This window comes from Hypanus sabinus, chromosome 7 (assembly GCF_030144855.1).
Source record: "Hypanus sabinus isolate sHypSab1 chromosome 7, sHypSab1.hap1, whole genome shotgun sequence".
NCBI lineage: Eukaryota > Metazoa > Chordata > Chondrichthyes > Myliobatiformes > Dasyatidae > Hypanus > Hypanus sabinus.
The window spans coordinates 39,376,162-39,390,809 of record NC_082712.1 but is presented as its reverse complement, the minus strand read 5'-3'; the positions used below and the strand labels follow the sequence as shown (position 1 = coordinate 39,390,809).

Here is a 14,648-nt window from a genome sequence, read left to right as displayed (position 1 = left end):
AATATCATAAGCAAATGTGGCTGTGTAAAAAAATTAACAGATTTTCTGTGTCTGTTGCAGCAATTTTAAGATCCTATAAGATATGTAACATAGAATACCTTAGTAATAGTAAATTGCTGAACGTTATAGTGAATTAAGACCTTACCACTTGAAATGGAAGACTGTATTATAGTTTCTCTATAGGCCACCTGGAGAGGTCCAAGGTATGTCTCAATTCCATACTCTCGCTTGATTCGATCATGAATTATTTCAATGTGCAGTTCTCCCATTCCACATAAAATAGTCTATCAGAGTAGAAGAAAATAGTTCCACATTTCAAGAAGATAAATAGAATTAAGGTCTAAATCAACCATAACCTAGATGGAAATCAAATAGTTTCAAGGCCAATAATTACCCTGAATGATCTCCACCTACACTTGTTCTCTTGCGATGAATAAATTAATCTGTACTGAGTAGCAGAATGAATGTTCACCACTATATGGAATATTCACCAGTTTTAGCAACAAGCTTCATTTTAAGTGATATAGTGCACTAATCCAGCCAAAGAAGATCAAGAGTAGTACAATGTAAAGACAAAGTGCAAATACATATATGAATGGTAGGGAAAAGGGGACAGATGAATTGACTTTCTAACTTGTTACACTATGTATTAATTCTAGGATTCTCAAAACACATGTGTAATGGCTTCTTTGTAATGTTTCACTGCTAAGGCTAATGTAATGGCTTCTTTGTAATGTTCACTAAGGTAACTGTTTCTCTGTAGCAGCAATGTTTGGGTTATGGCTGGAGATAACAGGACTGTAGTATGCATATTAGCCAATTGGAGATTGTTGCTTTGTCTTGTATATTTGGAAGGATGTTTTTTCATGGTCTTTTGTCAAGGAGAGATGAAGAGGGAAGACACGTGTGGAGAGAGCTGGTAGACCACCGGACGGAGTGGACTGGGATCTGAGGTCCGAAGGTCAGCGACGCTCGGAGCAGACCGATGGTGGAAGAATGACTACAGAGTGAGCTCTAATGTGAACTTTTGACTTGAATTGGGCCCTTTTTTATTTTCATTACTAACCCTATATTCAGATTAAGATTTATAAAGTTCAATCATTTAATTGCATGTGGTGTACTACCTGATATTTTGCGTTGTGGGTTTGTAACTGGGGGTACATTACACAGCATCCACACAAATGTGATTTCCCAGTTTGGTGGGGCCAAAGGCTGATTCCCCTAGACGAACACGAGCTGGGTGAGCCTGAGGGTTACACATGGTTCTTAAAAAAGGGAGAGAAAAGTTCAGACATACAGGTGTCCCCCGTTTTTCGAACGTTCGCTTTACGACACCTCGCTGTTACGAAGGACCTACATTAGTTGCTTGTTTTTGCTAACAGAAGGTGTTTCACTGTCACGAGAAAAGGCAGCGCATGCTCCCCGAACAGCATTCTAGCCAGCATTGCTTAAACACATGCTTTATGTCTATTTATTTTGTGTATCCGTTAACAAGATGAGTTCTAAGGTATCGGAAAAGCCTAAAAGAGTGCGTAAGGGTGTTACATTTAGCGTAAAACTAGACATAATTAAGCGTTTCGATCATGTTGAACAAAGTAAGGACACAGTGAGCTTGGTTAAGGAGGCTGGGTTTGTGGAAGTTGACGAAGATGATGTTGAAGAGGTTTTGGCATCCCATGATCAAGAACTAACAGATGAAGAGCTGATGAAGAGGAAAGAATAACAATTGAAACTAAACGCAGTAGTGAATGGCCCGAAAGTGAAGTCATCCAGGAACTGAACGTGAAGTAATTGCATGAGATTTTCGCTGCAATGATTGCAGAAAAGTATGACTTTAATTTAGAAAGGGTACGTAGGTATAGGGCATATTTGCAGGATGGTTTGAGTGCTTACAAAGAACTGTATGATAGAAAAATGCGCGGGGCTAAGCAGTCAAGCATACTGTCGTTTTTCAAGTCTTCCACTTCAGCCTCAGCAGACGACAAACCTCGACCTTTGACATCGAGGCAGGCAGGCAGACATAGAAGGTGGTGACCTGCCTGCCCCGATGGAAACAGACGACAAGATGACACCCCAGTCTCCCACCATCACACCCTCAGCCTAACACACCATCATCAGTGCTCGCTGTCTTCTCGATTCCAGTAAGTGAAACTACACTGTACATACATTATTTCTACTTTATTAAGGCTGTGTATTTTTATGTGTTATTTGGTATGATTTGGCAGCTTCATAGCTTAAAGGTTACTGGAAAGAGTGCTTCTGCTGAGAGCGCTTGCGTGAGATTTTCACTAAAGTGGACAGTGCTGCAATGATTGCGGAAAAGTATTCCTACTTTATATAGGCTGTGTATTGATCAGATCATTCCTGCTTTTATTATATATTACTATTATTTTAGGTTTTATGTGTTATTTGGCATGATTTGGTAGGTTATTTTTTGGGTCTGCGAATGCTCACAAATTTTTCCTATATAAATAAATGGTAATTGCTTCTTCACTTTACAACATTCCGGCTTATGAACTATTTCATAGGAACACTCTACCTTTGAATAGTGGGGGAAACCTGTACATATAGGGACATTTTTTGCACTGTCAAGAAGTGGTAGGGCTGCAGAGTGGGCTTTCAATTACTCAACATTTCCATGTTTATTTCACAAGATTTCACTCATGCATTCATTCTTCACAGATTCCAATGTAACTTTTAGTAGCCATCAGCAAAATGAAATTAGCTTCTTAGCTACAGAAATTACATGATTACAGTATTGTGAGATATACACATCACTTGGACAATAAACTTCCAATTGATGAGCAGTGAGTGACTTTACCTGACCAGAATCTGGATCAATCTTCACCTTTAAACTGGGATCTTCCCGCTGAAGGCAGGCAAGAGCATGGTCCAGATCTGTTGGAGAAATATGCCGTCAAATACCAATTTGAAAATATAAAAAGACAACAGCAAGCACTGCAAATACAATCTCATTGTTTGACAAGAAATTAAGAGTTGCATGTTAAAACAACTTTGCACAACACCTGGCTGTTTTGCCATAGATGGTGGCTCAATCGTACAGAAGAAGACAGGTTCTGGAATTTCAACTGTAGCCAGTACTTGCTTCTCCTGCTCAACGTGCCTCTTCGCAGAGCCCACCCCTGCTCGATGGGCTGCAGTTGCTGCCAGCGACTTTGACGAAACTATAGTGTCACCTGTGGCTGTCTGCAAAAACACAATGCACAAAAATTCTGCTTGTAATGGACAAAAGAGACTCTGTGCACACCCTCAAAACAAACTGCTGCTTATATTTCCCACCACTAAGTGCCTCCAAAATTACACTCTTAGACTAGGGAAAAGGCTAGATTGCACTTAATCTCCACTGAATAATTAAATGAGGCCAATTTTATATAGTAAATGTTTACACAGCTAAATCTGTGGGAAAACCCTCTCCATTTAAAGCTTCTCTCCACTACGTGGGGTGGCATGGTAGTTTATCAGTTACAGTGGCAGCAATAAGATCGGGATTCCTGCTGCTGTAAGGAGCTTGTACGTTCTCCCTGTAATCATGTGGATTTTCTCCAGGTTTCCTCCCACATTTCAAATATGTACGGTTTGGGTTAATGAGCTGTGCACGTGCTATGCTGATGTCAGAAGAGTGGTGACACTTGTGGGCTTCCCAGCGCAATCCTCGCTGATTTGATTAGATGCAAACAAAAAAAATTTCACTGTATGTTTTGATGTTCATGTTGCAAATAAAAAGCAAATCTTTGTTAGTTTATAAGTCAGCTTAATGTAAAGGAACCCTTAGGAGGCAGTGATCATAATATGATTGAATTCAAACTGCAATTTGAGAGAAAGAAGCACAAGTCACATGTATCAGTATTGCAATGGAATAAAGGGAGTTACAGAGGCACGAGAGGGGAGCTTGTGCAGATGGATTGGAGGGGGATACTGGTGGGGATGACAGCTGAACAGAGGTGGCTGAAGATACTGGGAATAGTTCAAAAGGTGCAGGATAGATATGTCCCACAGAAGAAGTTGTTCTCAAAAGGCAGGGCTAGGCAGCCATGGCTGACAAGGGAAGTTAAGGACTGCATAAAGGCCAAGGAAAGGGCATATAAGTAGCAAAAATGAGTGGGAAATTAGATGATTGGGGAGCTTTTAAAATCCAACAAAAGGCAACCAAAAAATCTATAAGAAGGGAAAGGATGAAATATGACGGTAAACTAACTGATAATATAAAACAGCATACTGTACTAAATTTTTTTCAGTTATATAAAGAATAAAAGGGAGGTGAGAGTTGACAATGGATCACTGGAAAATGATGCCGGTGAGGTAGTAATGGGGCACAAAGAAATGGCACTTGAACTTAAAAAGTACTTTGATTCAGTGCTAACTGTGGAAGACACTAACTGTATGCCAGAGGTCTGTGAGTGTCAGGAGGCAGGAGTGAGTGCCATTGCTATTACAAAGGGAAAAGGGCTAGGCAAATGAAAAGGTCTTAAGATAGATAAGTCACCTGGACCAGGTGGACTACATCCCAGAGTCCTGAAAGAGATTGCAGAAGAGATAACAAATGCATCAGTCATGATTTTTCTCGAATCAATTGATTCTGGCTTGGTTCAGGAGAGATGGGAAATTGCAAATGTCACTCCACTCGTAAGAAGGGAGGAAGACAAAAGAGAGGAAATTCTCATCAAATCCTCAGTGGTTAGAGAAGTGTTGGAACCCATTATTGAGGTTATATATGAGGTTTCAAGGTACTTGGAGACTAATGATAAAATAAGTCAAAGTTAGCAAGGGAATTCTTGCCTGACAAATTGGTTACAAGTTCTTTGAGAACAAAGGAGAGGCAGTGGATGTCATTTACTTAGATTTTCAGAAGGCTGCTTAACAAGATAAAATCCTATGGTGTTACAGGAAATACACTGCCATGGATAGAGGAATGACTGACAGGCAGGAGTCAGTGAGTGGGAATAAAGGGGGTCTTTTCTGATTGGCTGCCAGTGATTAGTGGTGTTCCTCAGGGGTCAGTATTAGTACATTGTTAATGATTTAGATAGCGGAATTGATGGCTTTGTGGCAAAGTGTGCCAATGATATGAAGACAGGTGGAGGGGCCGACCCTTTTTCTTTATTTCATGGTCTTCTGTCCTCTCCTATCAGATTCTCCCTTCTCCAGCCCTGTATCTCTTCCACCAATCAACTTCCCAGCTCTTTACTTCACCCCTTTCCTCCTCCAGGTTTCATCTATAGCTTTGTATTTCTTCCTCCCCTCCCCCCACTTTCTAACTACTCATCTTTTTTCTCTTTTCCAATCCTGATGAAGGGTTTTGGCATGAAATGCCAACTATACTCTTTTCATAGCCTGGCTGCTGAGTCCCTCCAGCATTTAGTGTGTTGCTACTAAATCTATACACAATTGTCTCAATCACTGCTGTTCTTGAAATTCAGGAATTAGAAGTGGACAAAAGTAAGAAATACATTAACAATGCAGGGTTTGACGTGAAATACTGATCATTCCCATGTCATCACAAGGGTTGTGGGAGCAGATAAAATTTTACACAGCAATTTTTTTAAACCCCTTCAATAAATGTCTCATCTTTTAATGCACAGCCCTCAAATATTGTTAGCGAACAAAATCAAACTGTTTCAAAAGATAGTAACTCACTGTGTATTCAGTAGCACATTTTCCCTCCCCCCAAAGATTAATAAACACTTTTGGTCAGAGAAATACAGATAGGATGACATTTCCCTTACCCCAGAAGCACAGAAATAGGCCTATGGTGGGGAGGATACATTTAAATGCAGGGATTTTCCCTCCCCCCCAAAGATTAATAAACACTTTTGGTCAGAGAAATACAGATAGGATGACATTTCCCTTACCCCAGAAGCACAGAAATAGGCCTATGGTGGGGAGGATACATTTAAATGCAGGTAATGTTAAACATTATGAAATAGAAACGGAAAATGCTAGAAATGGCTGGTAGAAAAATAAAATAATTCAGAACGGGGAAAAGTTAGTGGCAAAAGAAAGTCTAAAGATGCAGAGAAAAAGTTAAGGGAAAGTAGAAGGTTCATTGTCATTTGTAATGTAATGACCCATTTCCTATCCCATCCTGATTTGTTGCTCAGATATTATCTTCATTTTTCTGTCTCTGATCATCTCCAGCATTGCCTCCTTTTATTTCAAATTTCTGTAGTGTTTTTCATTCATATTGGAGGAAGTTTAAATTTTAAGAAAATAGACTACTCCACCTGTTTGAGTCCCACAGTCAGCGCAATGTTTCCGGCCTGCAGTGCAGGGATCTCAATTTGCTGATCAGCAAAAGGTAGCAAAAGACGGCTCATCCGTTCTCTAAATAGCACAAACAGAACTCCAATTACAATGAAAAATGCTAACTTTCAAAAAGGTATCTGTGAATATTTAGAGTCAGGAATGCACAACTAGGGGCAAGGATGGGGGAATTCCCAAAGTGATAGTGTTCATAACTTTCATTTATATGGTGCCTCTAGCGGGTCTGGTACCCATTTCATTGGAGCTTTCTATGAGGTGGTTTCAATAAGCATCTTAAAAGGAGAAATGAGCGACAGAGAGGTTTTTTTGCAATGGTTCTAAGTTCAGGGCCTTAGCAGTTGAAGACCTTGCCTCAATGATAGGGTGATTAAATCTAAAAACGTAAGATTCCAGACCGATGGGGGGGGGGGCGGGTGGGAAGGTGGGGTTGATTCAGGTATCCTGAAGCATTAGTGGATTGGGGACCCAGATGGGGAAGAGGTAGACAATAGAAAGATTAAAAACTGAATGAGTTTGGAATTTTAAAACTCATTATTTTGGTCAACTAGGAACTGGTATGCATCAGCAAGCTCAGGGGTAATGAGTGCTCAGAGTAAAGATGTGTTTATACGTTCTGAAACTGAATTTGACACCAAGATTGAAAATAGTCTGGTTCAGTTTCTGACATCTTTGTTTTTAGGTTTAGAATGGCCATTATCCGCACAGTGGAGCAGAAGACCTGTATTTTATAGCCACTAAATAAATACGCACATGCAGTTTTTATTGATGTTATGAACAGCTGACTGAGGTTTCAAAGTCCCAGAGTAGACACGGAGAAATACCAATGGTCCACGTTGTTTATCATGAACAACTTTAAAGGCAAGAGCACAAAGGTCACTCCCATAACAAAGCCTGAAAATAAAATATGTCAACATAAGAAAATCCTTAAAAATAATAACAATTTTGTTTTTATTACATATTCTAGAAATTCATAAAGTAAATCAAAATGACTCATTAAAGCAAAAATATAGAACTTTCAACAGCACATATAACATCTGTGGAAGGAAACAGTAAACATTTCAGTTCAATGGCTTATCATAACTATCAGGCAAGTCATTATTACGTTAAGTGCAGACTAACTCACCTAATCTCTTTACACAAACATAGAGTGTTATGTTGTAACATGTTGCATTCAATGAGTGCTGATAATCAGCTTTTTGCCTTAAACATTGTAGAATAACATTAAAATGTCAAATCCTGCCTTTAGGTCATGGGTTCATAGGCAAAGCTTACAATATTTCAGGGATGCAAACAAAACAACAATTTCCAATTAAATACACCCTTAACTAAGTAAAATGTTCCCAGTGCACTTCACAAGAGAATAAAATTAAAGAATTGTTATTGGAAAGCCAACTCAAAGTTTTAATGTGTTGCTCCGAAGTCCAGGATCTGCAGTCTCTTTTGTCTCCAAAAGTTTTTGACTGTTTGGTTAAGGAGCCCCTTCAGGAAGGAAGGAAGGTAGGAATGATAGAAGTCGCCTTTGGGTTGTCTGTTGAATGGTTCAATGTGAACTTTACATTACTAACAGTTCCTATTTTACTTCAATGTAAGTAAGCCTTGGTAGCAAAAAGTTTACAAAATATAATTGAGAAGTAAACATTCCATTACACCCATAGTGCTTGCACAAATATTTACCTACATCTGCCTTGCAACCTTGCTGGTCCTTAGACTGAGAATGAATACATCTGAAAAATGAGAATTGCAAGGATCTCAAAAGTCCTTTTTCTACTTTTTAATTACAGCACAAACTATTTCTAGTTTATTTTTCAGTTCTATGTTATTACACAGTGCTTGAAGGGTATCAAGTGTTCTAATTGTTCAAAAGAATTCTAATACCCAACCTAGATGACAACAAAGATTCCTAACTTATATTCCCTCCATCTAAATGTCTGGCTATGATCACCTCCTAGCATTCCTCATGTCTTCCTTCCCAAGTGCCACTGAATCCTCATCCTTGCATTTTGTCACTTTGACACTTTACTATTCCATTACTCCTCTGATTGGTATCCAATCCTGCACTTTCCATTCACTTCTGCTCATCTGAAGATTTGACCATACTCTAATTTACAGCAAGTCCTGCGCTCACTAACGTGTCACACTTACTCAAAATCTAAAATTCAATTTTCACACTCAATTGCTTTCACATGCTAACCAATCATTATTTCAGCAGTTACTCTAAAAGTTCTCTCCTAATTCTATGGGCAGTAGAGTAACGTGGCTGACAGAATTGCTGCCTGACATCTTCAGCAGGTGTCTTCAAATCTTTTTCCATTCACACCAGCAAAGGTGACTGTACCTCCATAAATCCTGATTTATAGCAGGCAAAAAAAAACTGCAGATTCTGGAAAGATAAAACGTGTGGAAATACTCAGCAATTGTGACAAATGGTCTTTCACCTAAAGCACTAAATATTTTTCTCTTTCACAGATACTGCCTGGCCTGATAACTTACAATTTTACCACCCATCTAATCCACTCTACATGAACTGCCTCTAAAAGGCTCTTTGAAGTAAAACTTTTGAACCAACATTTAGCGACTCCAATACTGGTGAATGTATTTTGACTTAGTATTAATCTTAATTTGATAATACTAGTGTGAAGGTAAGTACTTGCATTCTTAACACCCAAATACTCACATAAAATCACGCTGGCATTCATTTGGGGCTGGCAGATACATTAAGATGGCATCCATTAACAGCTGAACACCTTTATTTTTCAGTGCGCTTCCACACAAAACTGGTACTGCTGTTTGTGCTAGTGAGACTCTGCGGATGGCTGCAGTTAACTGAATTCAAAATACCTATGGTTAGTTTTTCCCCCACAGCATAGTATTTCAGTTTTAGTTTACCCATTACAATATTGCAATTTCAAGAAACTGCACATCATATATAAACAAACTACCTCTATGTAAACAGTTTTCTGATTTATTAAAATATAAAACAACCAAATTTAATTCCAATTTCTAAGTGTAACTGACCAAACCTACATCTCCCAATGAAATTCTCTCGGTACAATGATGCTTCTTCATAGGAGTGATCTCAATCAGATTTTATTGACCTTAAGCTATTAATACTTAGGTGGCTTATGTTTATTTCATTGTTACACGGTGAGGCTGCTGCGTTTTTGGATGACAAGCTTTCGTATATAATGTGAAATTGAAGACCTATTGTATGTACACAGTGGCTGATCAGAATAATCCAGAAGAGACAAAAAAACTTGCTGACTTTGCCAGTGATGTCCACATCCTGAAAGAAAATGATGAATTGCAACACCATTTCACTGATCACGTGATACTTTGCAGCACCTGTGGAATGTGAAAGGCACCAGGTAAACGTCTTTCTCTGACTCTTACGGAGGAGGGACGGCAAAGTTTCATTTTGGCAGCACAGAAACATAGGTTGTTGACAGAATAAAACATCAAAGGGCCAGCTCAATTTTTCCACTGCCTCACAAATCTAAACCAATGAAATTTCCTCTCCAGGCTCTGCAGCAACCTAAGTGATGGGTAGTGATGCATAAAGGTTAAAGAAACTCACATTTTCAGCTGAAACAGCATCCATGTTCTCACTTAACATTTCCAAAACCAATTCAGCAAATTCATCATCCAAATCTGCTACCTGTATAGAAATGAGTATCATTACAAGTTTGTTGAATTAATGCACATCATTATACAAAACTAATTTTCTATCTTCAAAGTAAAATTAAGGACAATCTTTTTGAAACAACTGAAATCTATCTGCTTACCCTCCAAGAAGCAACAAAGATGTTTATCGTAGGATAACAAAATAACCATTTTTCTGTGCCTTAGTTATTAATATTGTGGAAACAAACATCAAATTTTTCTTAGGTGTAGAAAAGATAAATTGTGACAAGCTTTTAAGTTTACTTTTATGCCCAAGAGTATAGTGGAAATTATAAAATCAATAAAGACAAAAGCGAGCCTAGGGTCTTTTGCAGTTGGTCTGACTTTCACCTTCGGGTCGGATTATCTGAAGTGCCGAGAATCCTGTTTGGAGGAGCCAGGCTACAACAGCAAGAACTAGTGGAGTTTACAGATAAAGAAAAACTGGCACACTGGTCACATCACTCACTGTCAATCAATGGAAAGAATTATGTCATGGGTAACCTCACTGTTGTTGTTCCTGGTGCAAACACCCAACACTCTTTCCACTTCATCTGCAGCTCAAGAATGGAGTTAGTTTAAAGAACCTTTTCCAGAGGGAAAAGAGAGTATGAAATGTACCCAACATGGACCTCATTCTGATGGTTCCCGTTGGGCATGGTTGTACCACGCTGTACATACACTGTGGTTATGTTATACAGCTGCAATGCACGTTACAAGAATTAATGCTACGTATTCTTCAAAATAAACGCCTTTGTATTATCTGACTTTCTTCCCTTAGCTGCAAGTCTGTGTAGTTACTTTATAATAGTGGCTCCAGTTTTGTCATGGTTTGTCAAATGTTCGACACCCATCCACTCCCTAATGATCATACCCACCATAAGCATTTTACAAGCCACATATTTTCAACCTCAAATTAAGATACATTACCTTAGATTAAATAATTCTCAATCTTTGTGATTTATTAAATCTCTGATTCAGTACATTTACACAATCAGTAGTAATCGTCATTCAGGACAAAGCAGCCCACTTGATTGACATCTTAGATACCACTATAAACATTCATTCTCTCAGTCACTGCTGCAACATATTCCGTTTACAAGATCAACAACGTTCATTCTTGGGCTATTCTAACAGCAACTCTCAAAAACCCGACTTCCGCCATCAAAGACAAGAGCACAGAAACATTAACACCTTCAGGTCACAGCATGCTGACTTGCTATAAATATTGGAACTTGCTACCCACTGGTATTATAGCAGTAACTTCACCAGAACGACTACAGCAGGGTCAAGAAGGTGGTTCAACATCACCTCCTGAAGGGCAATAAATACTGGCTTTGCTAGTGAAGTCCAGGTCTTGAAAGCTTTATAAAGCCAACATACACTAAGCATAACCTCAGAAATTACCATTAAGCAATGTCAATCGCACTCATAGAGTTAATCACATATAATGTAGGTTATTAAGTGCTTTAAATATTTACTTTAAAACTTTTACTTGTTCTATGAGGCTATATCTTGCATCTCTAGCTTCTTTTAATAGTCCATGGCCATCCGCTGGAGTCAAAGGATCTCGGCTGAAGACGGCGCCATCATCATTATCAGTAGAGTCTGGGCACCAAAGTACCTTTTCATTTGTGACTACATCAACTACCCCCTTAAATGTCTTTCCTGTTCCAATGGGCAGCTGGAATTAGAGACAAAATATTACAAGAAGGCACCACAAAATGTATCTGGATAATTAGTGACAAACCAGAATCTCTATAACATTTAGAACTAATTGTCAGCAAATCAACATTAAAGAAAGTACTTGAATGAGTGTTAAGTAGAAACCATATAAGATATATATTGCTCGGTATACACATGATACATAGAAATGATTGTAAAGGGCAATTAAAAAAATTGCATGAACAGAAGTAAACCCATCAGATTTTCAAAGTACAAATTAAAAGGAGAAAAATTAAACATTATCCTTTATTCACCCAATTTCTTGGTACTACTCTAGTAATCTAACATTCTCTCCAGAAAATTACCTGTAACTTCACTGATGATATTGAGCGATAATGTTCCTTTTGATTCATCCCTAAGTTTAACCCAGTGATAATATCAAGAATTTGTAAAGTTAATGTGTAAAAATGAAGAAAGCACAGAAGAGCCTAAGTCACAGCAGAGGTTATTGAGTCGTAGAAGAACAACATATTAGAATTAAATCTCTACACACCATTCATCAACTTTACTATTATTGCACAACTCCACCAGTTTCACTGAATATTTTGGAACACAACTCATGGGAAAATGCAGAAATAAGAACAAAAGCAAATAGGGTGAAAAAGTATTTACAGTTAAAAGAGTTGTATTTTATATTTCTGGTAAAATGACGTAGGACTCACACCACCAGGTTCAGGTACAGTTACTACCCCTCAACCATCAGGCACTTGAACCAAAGGAATAACTTTACTTGACTTCACCCCTCCATCATTGAAGTGTTCCCACAACAATGGATCTCGTCATCTCATGTTCTCGATATTTAATTAGCTTATTTATTTATTATTATTTCCTCCTTCTATAGTTGAATAGTTTGTTGCCTTCTGCATTCTGGTTGAATGCCCTAGATGGGCAGTCTTTCATTGATTCTGTTATGGTTATTATTCTATGGATTTATTGAGTATGCCACAAGAAAATGGATCTCAGGGTTTTATACACTGACATACATGTACTTTGAAAATAAAATTTATGTTGAAGATGTCATCTTTTCAAATAAAATTGTTAAAAAGAAAATAATATTCTGGAATCCATTATAGAATTTTAAAATATTGCTGCTGGAGCATCAACTAAAGGAGGTTAGCCACAGATTACTCCAGAATTTAGCATTTCCATTTCAACTGAACCACAGTTATATTTATAGACTGATTAACTCTGAGAAAGACAGTGCAGCAACTCAGCGTCTCAAGTGAGCCCCCTGGTGACTGCACACCAAGTTGCACCAGAACCAATCATTTACAGCATAACCATCCACCTTCCTCCAACATATGTTCAAGTTAAAGCTTACCTGTAGCAAAAGAGGTTTAACTTTCAGCTTCTCTTTAATGCTTTCAATGGAGTAGGAAAAACTGCAAGTTAAAAGAACCGTTATAATTACCTCTTCTATCAGAACCACATCAAACCAATAAATCACAAGATGTTCAGTTAGGACTCTCTAAATATTCTCTGGAATATTACCCAGACCAAAGGCATTTACTAATAATTTTTCTTCTTAAAACAAAAGCTAATGATGCTGAAAGCAGTATTTGCATCCCCTCCCCCATATGGTAAGAGAAAAGCTAACATTTCAAATGTGAGTGTTTACAGAATAAACTAACAATCCAAGTTAAATAATTACTAGCTTGCTTTCATAATTTAATTACTAACTTCAAAACACAAGATGCAGCATTTCATTGTGAAGTGGAGAATCAAAATCAGGTTTATTATTACTAACCTGCATCATGTTGTTTTATTGTAGCAGTACAGCGCAAGACATACAAAGTTATTACAAGTTACAATAAAAAATTAATAATATGAAAGAGTAAGTTAGTGTTCATGGACAGTTCAGAACTCTGATGGCAGATGGAATGAAGCTGTTTCTAAATCACTGAGTGTGGGTCTTCAGGCTGCTGTACCTCCTCCCCGATGATAGAGGAGGTAGTTAAGGAAGATGCAGGTAAATTTTAGAAAGGTTTTGGAATTTTTTCAGTTGATTGGAGTTTTTCATTTGTAGCAACTAGAGGAGCAGTATTCACCAGTGGGATGAACCCTGCCGAATACGAGGGCAGTGTAAAACTGACAGATACCCTATCAATGTTAAGGAGGTGCTGGAACTTTTGGAATAGGATAGTTAAGTCCCCCAGGGTCTGGCAGGATATACTCAAGGTTACCATGGGAAGAAGGGGAAAGACTGCTGTGTTTCTGGCAATGATCTTTACACCCTCACTGGCCACAGGAGTAGTACCAGAAGATTGGAGATTGGCAATTTTTTTTGCTCTATTGAAGAAAGTTAACAAGGATAATTGTGGGAATTTTAGACCAGTGAGTCTTACACTGGTGGTGGGCAAACAATTAGAGAGTATTTTTAGAGACAGGATTTATGTGAATTTAGAGAAGCATAGTCTGACTAAGGATCTGCATGAGTCGTGCCTCATTAGCCTGACTGAATTCTTCTAGAGAGTGACAAAACAAAATGAGGAAGGTAGAGCAGTGGGTGTCGAATATTTGGATTTTAATAAGGCATCTGACAAGGATCCCCATGGTAGGTTCATTGAGAAAGTCAGGAGGCATGGGATCTAGGAAAACTTGGATACATAGATTTAGAAATGGCATGCCCACAGAAGACAGAGAGTAGTACTAAACGGAGTGTATTCTGCCTGTACATTGGTGATCAAATGTTAGTCCACAGGGACCCCTACTCTTTGCAATTATTTTTTAATATAACTGATTTGGATGAGGAAGTGGAGGGATGGATTAGTATTTTTGCAGATGACACAAAAGTTGGTGGTGCTGTAAACATTTGCTGAAGAAATGGCAGGTGGAGCTCAAAAGGCAGTGTGGGAGGAGCAGAGGAATCATGGGTCCATATCCATAGATCTCTCAAAGTTGCTGCACAAGTTGATAGGGTGACTAAGAAGGCACATGTTGTGCTGGCCTTCATTAGTCAGGGGACTGAGGTCAAAAGTCCA

At 38.4% G+C, this 14,648-nt stretch overlaps 1 protein-coding gene across 3 annotated transcripts in view; it reads right to left on the bottom strand.

The window, feature by feature from the left end:
- The window catches only part of gfm2 (GTP dependent ribosome recycling factor mitochondrial 2), a 64,405-nt gene that overhangs the window by 20,450 nt on the left and 29,307 nt on the right, over positions 1–14,648 (bottom strand). For all 3 annotated transcript variants that reach the window (XM_059974545.1, XM_059974546.1, XM_059974547.1), the window contains exons 9-17: positions 12,989–13,049; positions 11,438–11,626; positions 9,857–9,937; positions 8,957–9,105; positions 7,033–7,173; positions 6,243–6,342; positions 3,027–3,207; positions 2,822–2,898; positions 146–284 (exon numbers count right to left, since the gene is read on the bottom strand). In XM_059974545.1, the coding sequence (XP_059830528.1) occupies positions 146–284; positions 2,822–2,898; positions 3,027–3,207; positions 6,243–6,342; positions 7,033–7,173; positions 8,957–9,105; positions 9,857–9,937; positions 11,438–11,626; positions 12,989–13,049 (1,118 nt within the window). The remainder of the gene's footprint in view (positions 1–145; positions 285–2,821; positions 2,899–3,026; positions 3,208–6,242; positions 6,343–7,032; positions 7,174–8,956; positions 9,106–9,856; positions 9,938–11,437; positions 11,627–12,988; positions 13,050–14,648) is intronic.